The sequence below is a fragment of the Vanacampus margaritifer genome, chromosome 17 (genome assembly GCF_051991255.1).
Source record: "Vanacampus margaritifer isolate UIUO_Vmar chromosome 17, RoL_Vmar_1.0, whole genome shotgun sequence".
In the NCBI taxonomy this organism is placed as follows: Eukaryota; Metazoa; Chordata; class Actinopteri; order Syngnathiformes; family Syngnathidae; genus Vanacampus; species Vanacampus margaritifer.
Window position 1 is genome coordinate 3225001 of NC_135448.1, and position 19538 is coordinate 3244538.

At 41.6% G+C, this 19538-nt stretch overlaps 1 protein-coding gene across 5 annotated transcripts in view; it reads right to left on the reverse strand.

Annotated features, from left to right (window-relative positions):
• Positions 1-19538, reverse strand: part of thrb (thyroid hormone receptor beta) — a 63204-nt gene that overhangs the window by 3130 nt on the left and 40536 nt on the right. For all 5 annotated transcript variants that reach the window (XM_077547875.1, XM_077547874.1, XM_077547876.1 and 2 more), the window contains 2 exons: positions 18383-18529; positions 3706-3964 (listed from right to left, as the gene is read on the reverse strand). In XM_077547875.1, the coding sequence (XP_077404001.1) occupies positions 3706-3964; positions 18383-18529 (406 nt within the window). The remainder of the gene's footprint in view (positions 1-3705; positions 3965-18382; positions 18530-19538) is intronic.

Genomic DNA, 19538 nt, shown 5'->3' on the forward strand with positions numbered 1-19538 from the left:
TGACAGTGAGACCTGGAAGGGTAGAATTTGGAGGAACAAATCCGGAGGGTCGTGGGGGGAGCGGGGGCTGTGGGCCGGTGGGGTGCCTGGTGGGCCTGCCGTGCCCCGTTCTGCTACGTTGGGCTTGAGGCGCGGGCTGTGTTGGGTTGGGGGGCGCTCCGGGCTCCTGAGTTTGCTCTCCGGCCGGTGGCCTCTGCGGGGCTCAGGGGTTGTGTCTTGGTGCTGCCGCGGCCTAGCGAGCCCTGGAGGGTTGTGCTTGCTCCGTCCTGGCTGGGGTCGATGGCTCCCCTCTTTGGTGGAGGTTTTCATGCATGCCAGATCCACCACACCAAAATTCAAGCACAATCTGCTTCTTCCTCTAGTCGTTGAATCGGTGGAGGCTGATGTCTGAGGATCTCACTCTGCTTCATCTATCCTTCCTTCCTTTCCTCAGTCTTTTCTTTGGTCCCTTGATGTCTCCCTAATTTGTTAGAATTTAGATGTTTCTGGGGTTGGTGAAAGATTCTGATTGGTGACCCAGTGGGTAGTAGGTGATGTCTGGTCGGTGCTGGATTTCACTTTCTTTCTTTTCTTTGATCTTTCCTTGGGTCTACTGACAACTTCATGACTCTAGCGGGATTCTGAAGTATTTGGTTTAGGTGAACGATATGGGATTTTTAATAGGTTTTAATTGAATTAATGAGCACACACACACGCATGCACATATGCACACACACACCCATACACGCACATACTCACGCATATAAAAAAAAGAGAAAAAAAAGAGAGGGAGAGCAATGATGATGACATGTCGAATCGGTAAGATTACCGAATGAACAATACTGAGCTCTTTCAAGAGAAAAAAAAAAAGAATGAAGCATGACGCAATTGAGATGAGAATCAGCACCTCCAAATCTGAGGCCTCAGTTAGAAAAGTGCAGAATGCCCTCTCTAGGTCAGGAATAAGATCTTGCCCCAAGTAGAGAAGCTGAAGTATCTTGTTGTCTTGTTCATGAGTGAGGGAAGAATGGAACTTGAGAGCGACAGGTTGATTGGTGAGGCATCTACATTGATGCAGATTCTGTTTTCGAACCGAAAGACAAAGCTCTGGATTAACCGGTTAATCTATGTTCCCACCGACATCTGTGGTTGCAAACTGAGAGTCATCACTGATAGATCAAGATCACGAATATAAATTGCAGAAATGAGTTAACTCAAAACGGTGACTGGGCAGTCCCTTCGAAATAGGGTGAGAAGCTCAGTCATCCGGATGGTGCTCAGAGTAGTCGCTGTTCCTCCGCATTAAAGAGCCAGTTGAAGTGGCTCAAGTTAGGATGCCTCCTGGTTTTAGAATGTTTATTTTCATTGTGCTTTTAATAATCCATCCATCCATCCTGTTCAAGCTGTCTTCGGGCAGTAGGTGGGGTACACCCTGACAGGTTGCCAGCCAATCTCAGGGAACACATAGACGAACAACCATTCACATACACAATCACAACTTGGGACAATTGAAAGTGATCAATTAACCTACCATTCATGTTTTGGGAATGTGGGAGGAAGAAGAAAACCCACACATGGGGAGAACATGTGTAGTGGGGGGTTTATTTTCCCCACTGCCTGTGAAGTGATCCTGATGGCCTGCCCCTTGACCCGTCCCTTAGTTAGGAGACTTATTTAAGCCACCTGTTGCCCTCTGTGCTTCATTTTGTCCTGTTAACCTGTGTCTGTGTGTGTGCTAGCTATTAGCCGAAATTCTAGAAATGAAAAATGTTTTTTTTCTTCCCCCATCCCGTTTTAAATGTAAAATATAAATTGCTAAGCTAGTGAGTGCCAGATCCGGTTTAAATGTGTTGCTGTTACCGTCAAGGGCAGGGGTGAAAGTGGACCAGAACGGTCCGGTACTACATTAGATCCGGAAACGATCTGGAACGGTGCTTCGGTCCCGAAAATATGACGGCAACTGTCAAAACCCCATGTTAAAGGGATACTTGACTCATTGAGACATTTTAAGCAGCAAAAAGTTTATATTTTGTCCAGAATAAATTTGATAATTTCATTATTGTTCAAGTACAATTAATACCTTTAAATACCAATTTTTCCACTTGCTGTCAACTGAAGATGACATCACCTGTGCTGAGGAAGTGGGTAGCCAATCATGGTTCAGTTTGCTGACCAAACCCAGAAAACAAGAGAGCCATGATTGGTCGTTACCTACTTCCTCAGCACAGGTGATTTTTTTTAAAATGTTCTAAATAGTAGAAAAAAAAACAATAAAGGTATCAGATTCATTCTGGACAAAAAATTAACTTTTTACTGCTGAATGTCACCAAAAAAAGTAGTAAAGTAAAGTATCCCTTTAAATAAACCGCCAGCCTGCCACACAAGAAGAAAAACAATCTACTAACGACAGATTTACAGTCACCAAAAGCAGTCAAATTGCTGCTACGTATTTCCCCAAACCCCTCATAGCAGTAATATCCATGTGCTAGGTCAACCTAATAAAAAGAGGAAGAACAACAGAATGTGTCAGAATGGGCAGGAGGTTGTGATCTGCCTCAAAGTGCAATTTAAGGCACATTCCCTCCCTTTAAACATGGAGAGTGAATTACAAAGTAGCCTTGGTTCAGATAATTGAAAAAGAATTTAAGTAAGCCAGGTACAAGCTTTCAAACTCATTTACAGCTACCAGCCACAGGCTGCTAGCTAGTTACGTCGGAGACTTCTGCCGTATCATACAATGACGGGGTAATTAATTAGGGGTTTCTTAGCATCCTAAATTAGCGATTGAATACGAGTTCGGGATAGCGTTATGTTGATGTTGGTCGCAACTTTAATGTCAATCAAAACTAAGTCTAAAAGGGAAGTCAAGCTAGCCATCACGTCGCGAGTGACGTGGGCCACTTTCAAAGTAAATGTCTACTAAGGCTATGCACTGCCGTCAATGTATTATTTAGCAAATTTTATTTTGAAGTTACCCTGAGCATAAGCGGTGTGTTATGTTGAGTATGTTTCAGCTTCCTTGTCGGTGTCTACTGTGAAAGTGCACTTTGTTGTTGTTGTTTCCCCCCCACCCACCAGCCAATCTGCGGATCGTAGGCGATCCGAACCGTGGGCCCTGATCCAAACCGACTACTGATTAATGCTGATCTATTGCACCTCTACCACGCACCCAGTAGGAAATGACGACTCAATGTTAGTGTTTTTCTGTTTTGTTTCAGATGTTTAAAGTTTAAATATCTGTTTACAAGGAACCTTTTCGAAGACACTACACTTTTCTGTGGTAAAAGTTATAATATCCCACGGCAGGGTATGTAATTTTTGTACGTGGGTAAATACTTTTGGGAGAACAGCTGAACGCTTCCCCCAATTTTGGTGTGAACGTAGCATGAATTGCTTCTGAATTGTTCCGGTGTGCTATTATTATAAACCTTAAATATATATTTTTTAAATCAGCAAATGTCGCGTCTGCGGGTACATAACTCCATATAAGCCTATATTTACCTTCAACACTGGAGCACAGTTGAAATAATCTCGCGGATCGATTCGTTTATTCTGTTACAAGGCCGTCAAAATTTTCAACATCCTCATTGTCAACAAACATATTTCTTAACAGTATGTCACTGTCAACTCGTTACACTGATTCAAATTAAATTACTAATTCTATTCATATTTTGGGGATTATTAGGCAAATTATGTTCTGCAAATTTACCGAGATTCAGTTCTTACCAGATGAAAGCAGAATAACTGCTTGTAAAAGAGCCACCTCAGAGTCATCCAAGTTAAAGGAGGACAGTGAAACACCAAGGTCGAAAATGGCGTCTGACACTATACCCAGGCCTCCGTTCTTCAGTTGACCTCGTGTGACTGCTATTTCTCCGTTAAGTGTGAGGGTCTCACTCTTTGGATCATAGCGAACAGCAGCACGCAATGACATGACTTCCATGCAGCAGCCTTTTAGCAAGATGATCTGGTCTTCACATGGCAGCTGTTGACAAGAAGAAAGAAATAAGTAACAATATTTGTTAAAAATGTTGTTGCAAAAATGATTAAAACTAGTGCTTTCCTTTTGCTTTAATTAAAGAATGCACAATTTTGGGGGACTGCAGTCACTTTTGAGATTAGCAATTCTCCATAATAAAATATTTTTCAAACCAACATGGCTGTGTCAGAGGAAGTTATTTCTTCGCCAACCCAGCAATTGATCAGTGGCTACTACAGAGTCGCTTCTCAAAGAAAATACACAACACATATGACCAGAGGGGCAGGGCTCTACATTAACCTTTCAGTCGTAGCACTGGCGCTACCAACTTTTTCAGTTTGTCGCACCACACAGGTTTTGGTCGCACCTTTTTTGGAGGAGATACAGCATGACCATATTTGCTGATGTATAGTTGTCTCACTTTGCAGATGACGTAAAGATTGACAGCGACTCAACATATAGCTGCAAAATATTTTACTGTAACAAGATCTGTCTGCAATAAAACAGGTCAATTATTTTATATTACTTTAAAAGAAAACATTGAAAAAAAAGCTTTGCTTTTATGTGAACATTAGTTTGTTCAATGCAGATGGGCCAGCTCTTATTGCGATGTCTCCAAAACCTCTTCCCCTTGGGAAAAACAAAGCTTCTCAGCCGGCGGGCAGCATCATGATCAGTCAAGACTGGCCCCTCAACAAAACTTTGGATTAGGTCCTCGGATGCAGTGTTTCCCAACCAGGGGTATGTGAGCACATTGCAGGGGGTATATGGAAACTCAGGTAACAGATGAAAATAAAATAAAACTGCCATACTATGACTGAGTATTATTTTATTATTTTTCTCGGCACATATAAGTGAACTTACGCACAAGTGAATGTTTCACGTCATGTTATGTCTATAAAGGAGAATGTCATATGTATTTCAACAGGAATGATGATTGTAAACCCAGAGATTATTTTGTTAGTCAGGAAAGAACGAAATTATCTCATGATGCGTTATTAGTTGATATGTGTAACGATAACATGTTTTGCTTGGAAAAACTTGACTTGCCAGCCTGACCAAAATTAACTATTAATTCTTTGATAATTTGGAGTTTAAAAGTCTCTGACTTCGGTTGAACCAAAGAGGGACAACGCCCGCACCCCTTTTGACGGACACGCCCTGCAACTTTAAAGCAACTGGCGCGAACCTCGGCCAGCGCTCTTGTTCCGGCACCGTCGTTCCTGCTTCACCTACCTACCCCTTTTGCACCTCGTCTAAACTGACAAAAGGACTCTCCGGTGTCGTTTTTAACGACGTGGCATCTCGTGTCTCGGACTTGGCGATTTAGCACCGAACGCGCCGCCATGCTCCAAACCCCGGCACACACCAGCTGCCTGACAGACTTTCTACTCTTCCTTTTTCTTCCTTTTTGTATTTCGTCCCACCTCAGTGACACAAAATCGCACACAAATTTTTCTGTGACCCCGTGTACCACCCAGCGACCACAGTTTGGACTCTGTCAGCGCGCACTCCAACACATCAACCCGTACCTGCTCCATCCTCCGAGCATCCTGTCGCAGTGCGATCTAATTCAACAGCTGGTCTCCTTCAGGACGCAGGCACGCAAGCGGATCTCGGCCTCAGCAGCTGGATTGGGCAGCTGAGACTCAGACCTCCTCGCGCGCCGACAGTACAACTCCGGCTGAAGCCTCCCGACCTCGCCTGAAAGCGGCATCCACCGGGAGCCGAGCTGCACCGCCCCTCATCTGCCGGGAGCCCCGAGCTGCGTCGCACCTCATCTAACTGTGGAATATTTTTTTCCCCCTTGCCTTTGGGAGCATTTTTTTTCTTTAATTGACCTTCCCTTTGCTAGCTCCATTCAACTCACTCTCATAAATTGCACGCCTCATAGTCAATTTGACATATCGCTGGTGCAATTTCCATTTCAAATTTGGCAAGTCAAACCTTTCCTTTCTACCTTGTTAAATTGTTCCCTTTTTATTTTTTATTAGCTTCATTTTTATTGCTTTTCTTTTCACCGTATGATAGTTAGGTAGACAGTGTTTTGATTCGGTATGTGTAACCGTAGTGAATAAATGCATGTGTTTCAAAATTTTATTCAATATCAATTGTGCTTGTGTCAGAGTGGATTAGTAAATTACTTTATTGATACAAAGAACCACGAACATTGAATGTGGCGACTTCAGATTATGAATAAATTAATGAGGATTTTGATTTTCTTTGTTGTGTTTCTCCAAAAGTGAAAGTAAACAGAACGTGGTGCCCCGTAGGGGATTGAGGGAATCACAATCTCCTCAAGCGCCGATCAAATTACTAATTCATCCATAAAGACGACATCAATTATCGCTACAGCAGGGTTTTTTTTTATTTTTAGGTATATTTATTTTTGACATACCAACAACTAGAATGGAGAATGGAAGCCTAGTACTTAATTATGATATTGTAAATAGAAGTGACTAGATGGACCACTGATTGTAATAAAGAAAAAAAAGGAAAATAAGTGATTTCATACCCATCATTTTTCTTAATGTAAGTCAGCTTTGATAGATTAATAGAATAGCCTACATTGTTTAGATATTTGCAATTATTAACTCTTTGACCGCCAAAAACGTTAAATAACGTTTAGTAAAATCCTACGGAGGACCGCCAAAGACGTTAAAAGATGTTCACTATGTTTTTTTTGGAAACGGGTGGAGGAAAGCCTTGGGCAGCTGTGCTGAAAGTATCAAGCAGATCTAGTTAGTATAATGCCTATTTTTGGCCACTAGATGGCAGCGATGACTCTCTTTGGACAAGATTGGGTAGGTGTCAGTAGAAGACGTGAGGCGGAGCTAGAGTGTTGAGGGGAGAATGACTGAGGAAGCGAAAATGGCAATCGGTTGCAAGCAGCTCACGCTCGAGCATTTTTTTCAAAGATGAAAAGCATCGACCAATGCTAAAGAGCACATTGATGACGACGATGATGATGATGGTGACTCTGAGGTTGACGCCAAAGTTGGAAGCGTTGACGCGGCGGCTATGATCACGTCATAAAGCCTCACCGGCTAGCGATGCTAATGCCGGAAAACGCGGAGCACAACCAAGCACTTCTGCACAGGCGGACGTTCAATCGGACGACGAAGAGTACCCCGAGTCCAATGCATATTCATCGGAGGAGTGGGTACAGCCTGACCACGGAGAAGACACTGGTTATGGACTACGATGCCACCATGAATGGAGCGGATAAGATGGATCAGAACATCTCTTACCATCCGTTATAGGAACTGAAGGATATGAGGAAGCCAGACGTAACACCACCGTAACGTCACCGTATCATGATCCTGAGAGTAGACTTGATGGCAACATGGCCAAACACACACTGCAGTATATACTTGCTATTCCCCGGAAAAAAAAGTCAGCAAGAAAGTGTAGCGTCTGCACGCGAAGGGGCAATCGCAGTGAAACTAATCTGTTGTGCAAATCCTGCTGCGTCCCCTTGCACGCAGGGGAGTGTTACAAAAAGAAAAACTGTATTTGAAACATCCACACAATTGTAAATAGTACCACGGTTGCACACATTTGTAAATACAGTGGTACCTCGGCTCACGAACGCTTCAGCTCACGAACTTTTCGCCTCACGAACATTAAATTCGCGAGCATATAGTCTCAGCTGACGAACTAGTTTTCGGCGGACGAACCAAATCACGCGACATGAGAAATCACGAGAAGCTGACGCACGCTCACGGCGTCCCAGTTCATCACCCCCTTTCTTTGAGTGCGGATGTGGTTTGTGTTTGGTAGACATTTTGGACCATTTTGGAGTGTACTTTTGCTATCATGGGACCGAAAAAGACCCCACCACAGGCTAGTGTTAAGCCTAAGAAGACATTAAAGAAAATTACGGTCGAGCAGAAGAAGGAGATCATCGAAAAACACGAACGAGGTGTGCGTTTGTGTGACTTATCGCAGAGAAAGCACGGCAACTTCACTCGGATATCATCAAGAGGCAACCTGGAAGTTCATAATGAGGTCCTCAACACAGAGGATTTGATTCGCCTTCAAGAGGACAAGCAGAAGGAAGCCATTCAGGAGTTGTCATGTGAGGACGAGGAGGAGGAGAGGGCTGCAGCATCAAGTGAGAGCATCAAGACCATGTTAACTAAGTGGAGTGATGTGCAAGCTTTTATCGAATAGTACCATTCAGAAAAGACTGTGGCTTTGAGAATCATCAACATGATGAATGATAATGTGATGCCTCAGTTTTGTAAGACCTTACAACTCAGAAAGCAACAGGTGTCAATTAAGAGGTTTTTAGTCAGCAACAAGGATAAAGAGTCTCCTAAGAAGCAAAGAAGAGAAGCCACACCGGAGGACTCTCCTTCCAAACAGTTACTCCCTCCCTCCCTCCTCCTCCCACTCCATTCCATCAAGCCTTCAACTACTGTACCATCACAAAGGCAAGTTGCAAGTTTTGCAAATAAAAACACTTTATTATACAGTACAGTGTATTTCTTTAATTACAATACAATAGCACATTTATTATACATAAAATAAGGTATATTTTGTGTAGTTTTAAGGCTTTTTTAGTAGAAAATTGTGTTTTATGGGGACCTGGGAACGGATTATTCTCATTTCAATGGTTTCCTATGGGAAATACTTGTTTGGAAGACAAACTTTTCGGCTCACATACTCTCTGTGGGAACCAATTAAGTTCGTGAGCCAAGGTACCACTGTAGTTTGCCAAATTGTTTTGTCAAATTGTTACACTGTTGAATGTAATTAAACGTATTTTGCTATCAAAAAACACTTTTTCATTGTTGGTGGTAGTGTTTTACAGAAGTAAAGCACTGTTTAGGTGTTTGTGGCATCATTCATGTCAAATTCACTAGAGTGCATGAAATATCGTTTCACAAAAAGCTTGATTTCTCAGGTTTTTTTTCTCAAAACAGAGCATTTGGGTGAAACTAACCATTTTCTATTGTTCATTACTGAAAAACGGAATAAGGTAGAAACAAACTTTTTTTTCTGATGAAAGATGAGAGTCCAATCTTTCATTTGGTAGTATGTGTGTTTCCATAGTCCAAACACAAAATTTTCTGTGGACCTTGAAAGATCAGTCAAAATGCTTAAATCGGCTGGCACCCACAGCATCCCTTTTCTGAAAACGTCTGGCGGTCAAAGAGTTAATGGTTAATGCATTGATGGACTTTTTTCTGTCTGAATTTTATGTCCGAAAGTAATACTGTCAATGTTTACGTCCTATTAGAGGCTAGTTGCTAACGCCGAAGACTTGTGCCATATCATTCAATGACAGACTAATTAACAAGCGGTTTCTTAGCGTCCTTAATTAGCAATTACATATAATTTCGAAATGGTGTGTTCATGCTGGAAGTCTACAGTCGCGTGAGGACGAGTCACACTGGCCGCCTTGAGCCAAGTAAGACATGATGCCTATCACACGTTGCATTTGTCAAAATACAAGTAACAAAGCAATTGCACCAATATGATCTTTTATTGGCTTTCCCTTTTTGTATTGACGTCACTCTGCCGGTGTCATGTGATTACGTGACGCGCATGACTAGTATGTACTGACGCGGTCACGTGCGGGCGGGTTAAAATCGGATGTAGTTGGCCGCTGGTCAAGATGAGAGTTGAGTGGTGCTCGCTGAGGAGACGACCAACTGAGCGCCGAGCGCTGAGAAAGCGATACAGAGCACCGAGTCAAACTGAACGTTGAGCGAGTGAGATGAATGAAGCATATGAATAAGCTTCAGAATTGGCCAAGTGGATGGTGAGCTAGTAGCCTATTCTGGGCCTGAAGCCTGGACTGGACTGTACCTGGAGGCAAACCAGCTTGAATCTGCTCTGCTCTGCTCGGGCCGGTAGGAGGTTGTATGTAGTGTAGCAGCTTTACAGCCTGTGTTGGTAAAAAAGAAAATAGCCACATTTGCGGGTGAGCTGGTCGCAGTGTCGAGCCCTACCAGAGGGGGAATATCCCGTATACCAGAGATGGGCATCGAGGGTCGGAATCCTGCAGGTTTTGCATGTTGCCCTTCTCCGACACAGCTGATATATGATCAGCTCATCAGCAAGCTCTGCATAAGCCTGATAACGATCCTGTTGATTGGAATCAGCTTGTGTTGGAAGTGAGAAACCTCCAAAACCTGCAGGACCTGCAGGATACTGTACTGTACAAGGTTCGCTCCAGATGACACCCAGCAGTATAAACCAGGGATACATCTTCACTTGAGTACCCTTGCATCATTAGATGTATCAGCATTTTACTCACAATATTGGTAAATACTCCTCACTCAGTAGTAGTCATGAAGTACTTTGATAAGCAAATCATGGCACAGACAAAACTATCAACGTCACTGTGGACCCTTGCCAGTACGCTTATGGGAAGAACCACTCCACAGATGATTCTGTCTCATCAGGGGTTCACACAGCGTTCACCCACCTGGAATGCAGGAATTCCTACGTCTGCCCGCCTTTCCGAGATTTCAACTCCACCTTCAATACAATAAATCTACAGAACCTGCTGCAAAAGCTGATCATTCTAGGGCTGAGTCCATCACTGGGGAAATGAGTCTTGGACTTTCTGACCAATAGATGACAGACTGTCATAATAGAGTAATAGATAATAGAGATCGCGAGATGCTGTGACTATCGCGAGATAGTCTAGCTACTACGGACATCTCGTCAGTATAAAAACTAGATGTCTTCTGCCTCATCCGCGAGGGCGTCAAGGAATTAAAGGTGAGTTTGGAATTCGTCGGCCAACAGGTAAGGGACCTCCAACGAGATAAAGCCAAGTTACGTTCTTCACTCGCGGCTGTTTCAACCAAGTTGGAGACGATTAAAAAGTTAGCTAAGTTTAAGCATTTTAAACAGAAATAATTTGTGAAAAGTAAAGGACAGGAGCTTAAAAGGACCTCTTTCGGGATGAATGACCAATTCCCGAGAGAGATTAATGAGCGGCGAAAGGTACTGTTTCCCATAATGAGACAGATTAGGCATTAGGGTAAACGGACTACGATGGTCGTTGATAAGCTATACATCGATGGCCAACTATTCCGGAACCCCAACTCCACTCCCTGGCTGTTCTAACTGGTATGGTGGAACTGAACTTTGTTCGATTATTAGATGTATACATATATATGTGGTTTTAAAACCTAAAATATGAATACCTATTATGTCTAGGCTATATTACAAATATAATATTAATACATAACTATATCTAAAATATATTTAAACAAAAAATCTTGTTTAGGTTACCATTTACTGGTGTATTGTTATGTTTAACCCCCCACCAATTTCCTTTAAATCCACCTACCTCCCCATTTTTTCACTGTCATATTTACTTACACGTTACCTCTCTGTCATGTTTGGATTCTGTTTTCCTTGTGTATCTTCCTTGGTCTTAAGTGTGATCCTGCCCTTCCTCGTGTGATCCAATCAGTGCCCTCAGCCACTTGTGTCTTGCCCCAGGTGTGTCTTGTTGTGTCATTAGCGTCTGTGTGTTTAGTCTGCTGTCTCCCCTCTGTCTGTGTCAGTTCATTGTCTTTCCTAATGTCATGCTGCCCGTTTTTGCCTAGTCTTTTCCCCATGTCATGCTGTTCGTTTTTGCCTTGTTGTTTCCCCCACGTTTATGTTTTACCTTGTAATTTGGAGATCGCTTTTGTTTGTAGAAATTAAAATCCCTCTTTTGATTGAACCTCTGCCTCCTCACCCTGTCTTCCCGCATTTGGGTCCTCAAGCTCCCCCCTCTTGATACTCTCCATTCACACAAATCACATAAACCACCTAACCACTCTGATTCCATCCTACAACATGCTAATATTAACAAGCAGCTTACACATACGTATATACACACAGGACTGAGTTTATATTGTCTGTAATTATAAATTAGCTTTGGTTTCCTGGAATGTGTGTGGCGTTTGCCCACAGGCAAAAAATATAACAATTTTAGACCATCTCTCAAAGTTAAAAGCAGATTTGTCTCCTACAAGAAACCCATCTACAAAAATCAGAAGAAAAAATATTTTTTGACAGGAATTTCAGTCAAGTATATTCTGCCTCTTATAACAGTAGACAAAGAGGAGTCTGTATACTCATACATAAGAATTTATTCTTTACTCTAAATAATACAGTAACAGACCCAGAGGGCCGATACATTATTATTCAGGTAACTATATTTAATCAAGTATATACATTTGGTAATTTTTATGCTCCTAATAATGATGATCCGGCCTTTTTCCACGATTTTTTCTCTCAGCTGTTTGATATAGCAGCGAACTCTACTATTATTATTGGAGGAGAACACAGTATTAAATCCATTAATTGATCGTTCTAATAATACGACATGTATAAGGTGATTACAATCCGCTAAAGGAATAACGGAATATATGGATAATTTTGGCCTTGTCGACAGCTGGAGATTTAAAAACCCGACTAAGAAGTAATTTATCTTCTTTTTCGCGGTGCACTGGTCTTTTTCAAGAATTTATTTCTTCCTTACAAATAATTATATTGCTGACAAAATTGGTATAAAAATATATCCTATTATAATTAGCGACCATCTACCAGTCTTCCTCACCCTAAAAGTTTATTATACCTTCAAACCACCCCGACATGGCGTTTTAACATCTCACTGCTAAATGATGCAGAGTTTGACAACATTATAAGAAGAGAGTGGGCAGACTTGCTGGAAATAAATGACTCTGCAAACCAGTGGCGTAACACCATGCTGAGAGGCCCCGGTGCAAAAATTTTTTGGGCCCCACCTCCCCTTAATTTTCTTCCCATCCACCGCCCCAAAAACACTACACACACACACACACACACTCACACACTGAGCGCTCCCGCGTACACACGCATGCACGCACACACGCATGCACGCACACACACATGCGCGCACACACGTGCGTGCGCACAGCCATTGGAGAGAAGTGTGATTTGTCAGGCCCTCCAATTTTAATATTGTGACATCTATATTAAACATTAAAAAATACCTTACATTAAATACATAAAAAATATATATTATATTCTATTTTACAACTTTTAAATATGTTTGAACATGTGCAAAAGGCTCACTATGGCACCAAAAAACAATGAAGTAATTTGCCATAGATTTGAATCCCACTAACTGCACTTTATAACAAAAATAATTTGTAGCTATACTCACTCATTAGAAGCTCATCTGCGCGCCGCGCTCAGCGAAGTCATTTACGACGCTCCTATAAGTTCAAAGTAGCATTTGTCAGAAAAACACTTGTTTCCTTGTTTAGTGTATCTGGAGAATGATTTAGAGCGCCTGAGCCAAATGCGATATTGGCTTTTTGCATTTGGCGTCAAATTCTTCCCCTGAGGCTGCGTAGGCGGCGGGGACGGCGGCGATGGCACGCACACTATACCACTTTATTTTCAACACGCATCACATCATCGAGACTCATCGTGACTGACAGATGCCAAAGTCAAGTGATTAAATGATCATTTCCGACATCATATTTACAAAATAACTCTGTTTATTTCCTAATTTTCTTTCTTTCTTTCTTTCTTTGCCTTCTGTCATGGGCCCCTGCGTTGTCTCTGGGCCCCGGTAAGACGCACCGGCTGCACTGTCGATATTTACGCTACTGCTTCAAACTTATCTCCATTTCTTCTCTGGGAAGCTGGGAAAGCAGTAATTAGAGGTAAAATTATATCATATTCATTTTATAAAAAGAAACAGGATAAAAAATGAGAAAAAGACCTGGAAGATAAAATTAAACAACTGACAGATGAGTACGCAATAAACCCAAATAACTAAATATGGACTGACTTACAAAATACAAAAATACAGTTAGACGATATATTATCCAAAGACAGAGTTTATAATACAACAATTGAGATACAACAACTTTGAATATAATATCAAATCAGGTAAATTTCTTGCAAACCAACTTCAACGCAATTGGGAAAAATCTCTTATAACGGCTGTTAAAGGGACAACTGGTACACTCACCAGAAGAAATTAATAATATTTTTTATAACAATTATCGCAACCTATACTCAGAAACTAACAAGCCTAACCCTGAGCATATTGAGGCATTCGTCAGTAGCTTAAATATGCCTCAGTTATCTACTGGATATGAAGATATCTTAGATGCGCCACTGACTATAAACGAGCTGTATAGTGCTCTAGATAGTATGCCTAATGGCAGACCACCTGGCCCGGATGGTTATATATATTTTTAATCACTTTTGATTAAGGCTTGCTCCATTGTTCTTAACTCTTTTACTGCCAAAGACGTTAAATGACGTTCTGCAAAAACCTACGGAGGAGCGCCAAAGACGTTAAAAGACGTCAACCCATTTTTTTTTTTTGGAAACGGGTGGAGTAAAGCCTTGCCCAGCTGTGGTGAAAGTTTCAAGCAGGTCTAGTGAGCCTAATGACTATTTTTGGCCCCTAGAGGGCAGCGATGACTTTCTTTTGACAAGATTGCGTAGGCGTCAGTAGAAGACGTGAGGCGGAGCGAGAGGGGACAATGGCTGGGGAAGGGAAGAGAAGAGCGACCGGTTTGCAAGCAGCTCACGCTCGAGCATTTTTTTTCAAAGACGAAAAGCATCGACCAACGCTAAAGAGCACATTGATGACGACGATGATCATCATCGATGATGATGATGGTGACTCCGAGGTTGGAAGCGTTGACGCGGCAGTAGAAGACGTGAGGCGGAGCTAAAGCGAACAATGGCGGTTGCAAGCAGCTCACACTTGGGAATTCTTTTCAAAGACGAAAGGCATCGACCAACGCTAAAGAGCACATTGATGACGACGATGATCATCATCGATGATGATGATGGTGACTCCGAGGTTGGAAGTTGGAAGCGCTGACGCGGCGGCTATGACGACGTCATAAAGGTTCACGGGCTAGCGATGCTAACACCGGAAAACGCGGAGCACGCTCAGGCGGACGTTCAATCGGACGACGAAGAGTGCCCCGAGTCCAATGCATATTCATCGGAGGAGTGGGTACAGCCTGCTACTTGATATTCCCCGGAAAAAAAGGCCGTCAAGAAAGTGTAACGTCTGCACGCGAAAGGGACAATCGAAAGTGAAAGTAATCTGTTGTGCAAATCCTGGTCCCTCTCCTTGCACGCAGGAGAGCGTTACAAAAAGAAAAGCTGTATTTGAAACATCCACATAATTGTAAATAGTACCACAGTTGCACACATTTGTAAATAGTTTGCGAAATTGTTTTGTCAAATTGTTACCCTGTTGAATGGAAATAAACGTATTTTGCAATCCAAAAACACTTTTTCATTGTTGGTGGTGGTGTATTACAGAAGTAAAGCACTATTTAGGTGTTTGTGGCATCATTCATGGACAAAAAGAAGTGTAGAATTCACTAGAGTGCATGAAATAACATCGTTTCACAAAAAGCTCTTTTTCTCCGCTTTTTGTTTCAAAACAGAGCATTTCGGTGAAACTAACCATTTTCTATTGTTGATTACTGAAGAACGGAATAAGGTAGAAACAAACTTTTTTTTCTGATGAAAGATGAGAGTTCAATCTTTCATTTGGTAGTATGTGTGTTTCCATAGTCCAAACACAACATTTTCTGTGGACCTTGAAAGATCAGTCAAAATGCTTAAATCGGCTGGCACTGGCGACATCCCGTTTCTGAAAACGTCTGGCAGTCAAAGAGTTAAGAGTAGTAACAGAAATTAAAACCAATGGTTACATACTGTACATCCACACATGAATACAGCAGGAATTAAACTTTTATTAAAGCCAGAAAAATACCCCACCCTCCCGTCAAATTCTACTAACAATAATAGGAGACTCTTTAACCTTATTGTATGTCCCAGCAACATGATAAAAAGGCAGGTATGATATAGACGTAGAAAAAGCCTTCGACAAAGTTAACCCGTCATTTCTCTTTGCTGTTCTAAATAAATGTAGCTTTGGGAAATCATTTATTCATTGGGTGTCAGTATTATATGATTCTCGTAAAGATACAGTTACTACTAATGGGATTATATCTCAGAATTTACTCTACAGAGAGGCACAAGACAGGGATGCCAATTGTCCCCTTTATTAACTCTTTGACTGCCAGACGTTTTCAGAAAAGGGATGCCGTGGGTGCCAGCTGATTTAAGCATTTTGACTGATCTTTCAAGGTCCACAGAAAATTTTGTGTTTGGACTATGGAAACACACATATTACCAAATCATGAGATTGGACTCTCATCTTTCATCAGAAAAAAAAAGTTTGTTTCTACCTTATTCCGTTTTTCAGTAATCAACAATAGAAAATGGTTAGTTTCACCCAAATGTTCTGTTTTGAAACAAAATACGGAGAAATCAAGCTTTTTGTGAAACTATATTATTTCATGCACTCTAGTGAATTTGACACCTTTTTTTCCCATGAATGATGCCACAAACACCCAAACAGTGCTTTACTTCTGTAAAACACTACCACCAACAATGAAAAAGTGTTTTTTGATAGCAAAATACGTTTATTTACATTCAACAGTGTAACAATTTAACAAAACAATTTGGCAAACTATTTACAAATGTGTGCAACCGTGGTAATATTTACAATTGTGTGGATGTTTCAAATACAGTTTTTCTTTTTGTAACACTCCCCTGCGTGCAAGGGGACGCAGCAGGATTTGCACAACAGATTAGTTTCACTGCGATTGCCCCTTCGCGTGCAGACGCTACACTTTCTTGCTGGCTTTTTTTTCCCGGGGAATAGCAAGTATATACTGCAGTGTGTGTTTGGCCATGTTGCCATCAAGTCTACTCTCAGGATCATGATACGGTGACGTTACGGTGGTGTTACGTCTGGCTTCCTCATATCCTTCAGTTCCTATACCGGATGGTAAGAGATGTTCTGATCCATCTTATCCGCTCCATTCATGGTGGCATCGTAGTCCAGAACCAGTGTCTTCTCCGTGATCAGACTGTACCCACTCCTCCGATGAATATGCATTGGACTCGGGGTACTCTTCGTCGTCCGATTGAACGTCCGCCTGTGCAGAAGTGCTCGGTTGTGCTCTGTGTTTTCCGGCGTTAGCATCGCTAGCCGGTGAGGCTTTATGACGTGATCATAGCCGCCGCGTCAACGCTTCCAACTTCGGCGTCAACCTCAGTCACCATCATCATCATCATCGTCGTCATCAATGTGCTCTTTAGCACTGGTTGATGCTTATCTTCTTTGAAAAAAACGATCAAGCGTGAGCATGCACTACATCAAAACGGCAAATTGATTGATGGGATCGAGAACTAATTGTTAAGATGATCCACCCGGAAGACGCAGCAACAAAAGATCCTTGAATACACATTTAACTCCTCTGTTACTCTGTTATTGTTCTCACGACGGTATGATGACCCTTCGTGAGGATGATAGTTGTCGAAGTGTACCGATATCTTATTTGCCACCAGGCGATCATTACTGACTTAGGAGTGTCTCAGCAACACTTTTAGCCACACTAACTAGCTGTCTGAAGCTCTTTGCTCACTACCTGGTGTGGTAGCGTTGAGCATGTCTTGACCTTGACCATGTAAGTGATATAAGTGAAACTTTTTTAGGCTGTCTCTGCGTTTCAGCTATCGGAAAAGTTTGAACATTTTTTATTCTCAGTTTTGCTATGAGTTTTTTTCCATTTTTGCCATAAAAAAATCGCTGATTTCGATAGTCTAAACAACATTAAATTTTGTACACACATCAGGACCAGCAAAAAATATGTCTTTTAGTGTAATTTTTGTGCGATTAATTGTAAGAAAAAAAATAAAAGGCTCCCTACCACCAGCAAAAACTGGGCGGCATATGCAGACCTAGCGTCATGGGCATGCATTGGGGGGCCGTTTCTTCTTCTATATCCGTCATCATTCAATTCAACCATTGCAATTCAAAAATGCTTTGTTTTTACTGAATTTTTTTCTCCCTTTCCACTTAAAAGAGGCCACATTTCAACTCTCCCAAGAGATGTAATCTGATGTACTTTCCAAACTGTGACAGGTTCATTTAAATATACTGAAAATGAAGTTACCTAAACCAGTACATGTCATCAAACACTGATGCTGTTGCGACACATATATGACAAGAAAACAAAGGTACTTTTGAAAGCCTAAAAATGCATAAAACTCCCAAGATGTTTTCTGTTTAAAAAATGTTGAAAAGTGTTTTCCATTACAGGGAAAAAGGAGAAACCTTGAGAAGGAGACCACTGATAGAGGTCTAATAATGTGTGAAAAATTCATTAAACTTTGCACACAACATGCTGCTTGGGGGGGAGGGATCCATATGTTGAAGATTTACTGTGGCTTTTAAAAAAAATTCCAATTATGATGTACCAGTATCAAAGCGTGCCAGTACCCCGAAAGTGGCCTGGGCCGTGAGGGTCTTTCATAGCTGCTCACAACTCCTGTTGATTCTGCAGTTGTACGTACCTCACAAAACATAGGTAGTTTTTTGGCAAAGTCCACCACTCGAGTTATGGCAGGGGTGATAATTGTTGTAAATTGCCTGAATGCCTCTAAATCCACTTTATTTCCTTCAGGGGTATTTAACGTGGATGGATGACCAATATTTGCAGGCTGAAAGGACAAGAAGGACATTTTAGTGCATCTAAATAGAAACAATAAAACTGAAATTCTATAGCAAGGTAAGGTATGGTATGGAATGGTAAGCTTAGAACTACAGCACTGTACATTATGCTTCACAACAGGCCGACCACAGAAACAGAAATGTGACGATTTTTTCATGCTGGAGAAAAATTGGTGTAAAGCACTTCTCACACTGCATGCGCTCAATGTGAAATGTTGCGCTGCTGCGCAGAAAGTCAACAGCGCCGTCAGCTTTATGGGGAGAGATTTGTCTCAAAATTATTCACACTAATAAAGTCATGATTTTTACGTGTTTTTGAGATCCACAAATGCATCCGTGATTTTCACGTGTTTTTCAGCTCCACAAACATTTTCTTGATTATGATGTTTTTCAGATCCACAAATATATCAGCAGTTTTCACGTCTTTTTAAATGTTATGTGTTATTTTATGTTTATTCGCTGCTTTAGTGGTATAGAAGAAGAAAATTTAAGAGCAGAAGAAGATTGTCTTTCGAGTGAAGGCAAAACAAGCTCAAGGGAAACAAACTAAGTTTGCATTTTGTTTCCCGACTTGTGCAAAATAAACACCTAATGGAAGGTCAGATAAAGACTCGATTTCTGTTTTTCAGTTTCCAATTTTAAACAAGTAACGGCTCATTACCTTTCAGCAACACTGCCTCCCCGTGGAGGCAAGGAGGAACGGGCCTTAGACACATGTGAATATCTGAGGACTTGTGTGTGTGTGTGTGAAGATCTTGAAACAACGTTATTTGTCTAAAAATAAATGCGCGTGTGCGACGATCCACAAACGCACTTTCGACAACTCGCAAGCAAAAGTCATGGAACATGCACACACAAAATTAAAAAAGACGTGATAATCGTGATTAGTGGATCTAAAAAAATATGTGAAAATCATGAAATTGTGTGTTTCTCCCCATTGAGACGTGTAGAATCGCTTTCACACTGCACTCGTCAGGGTGCAGTGCGCCGTTGGCAAAC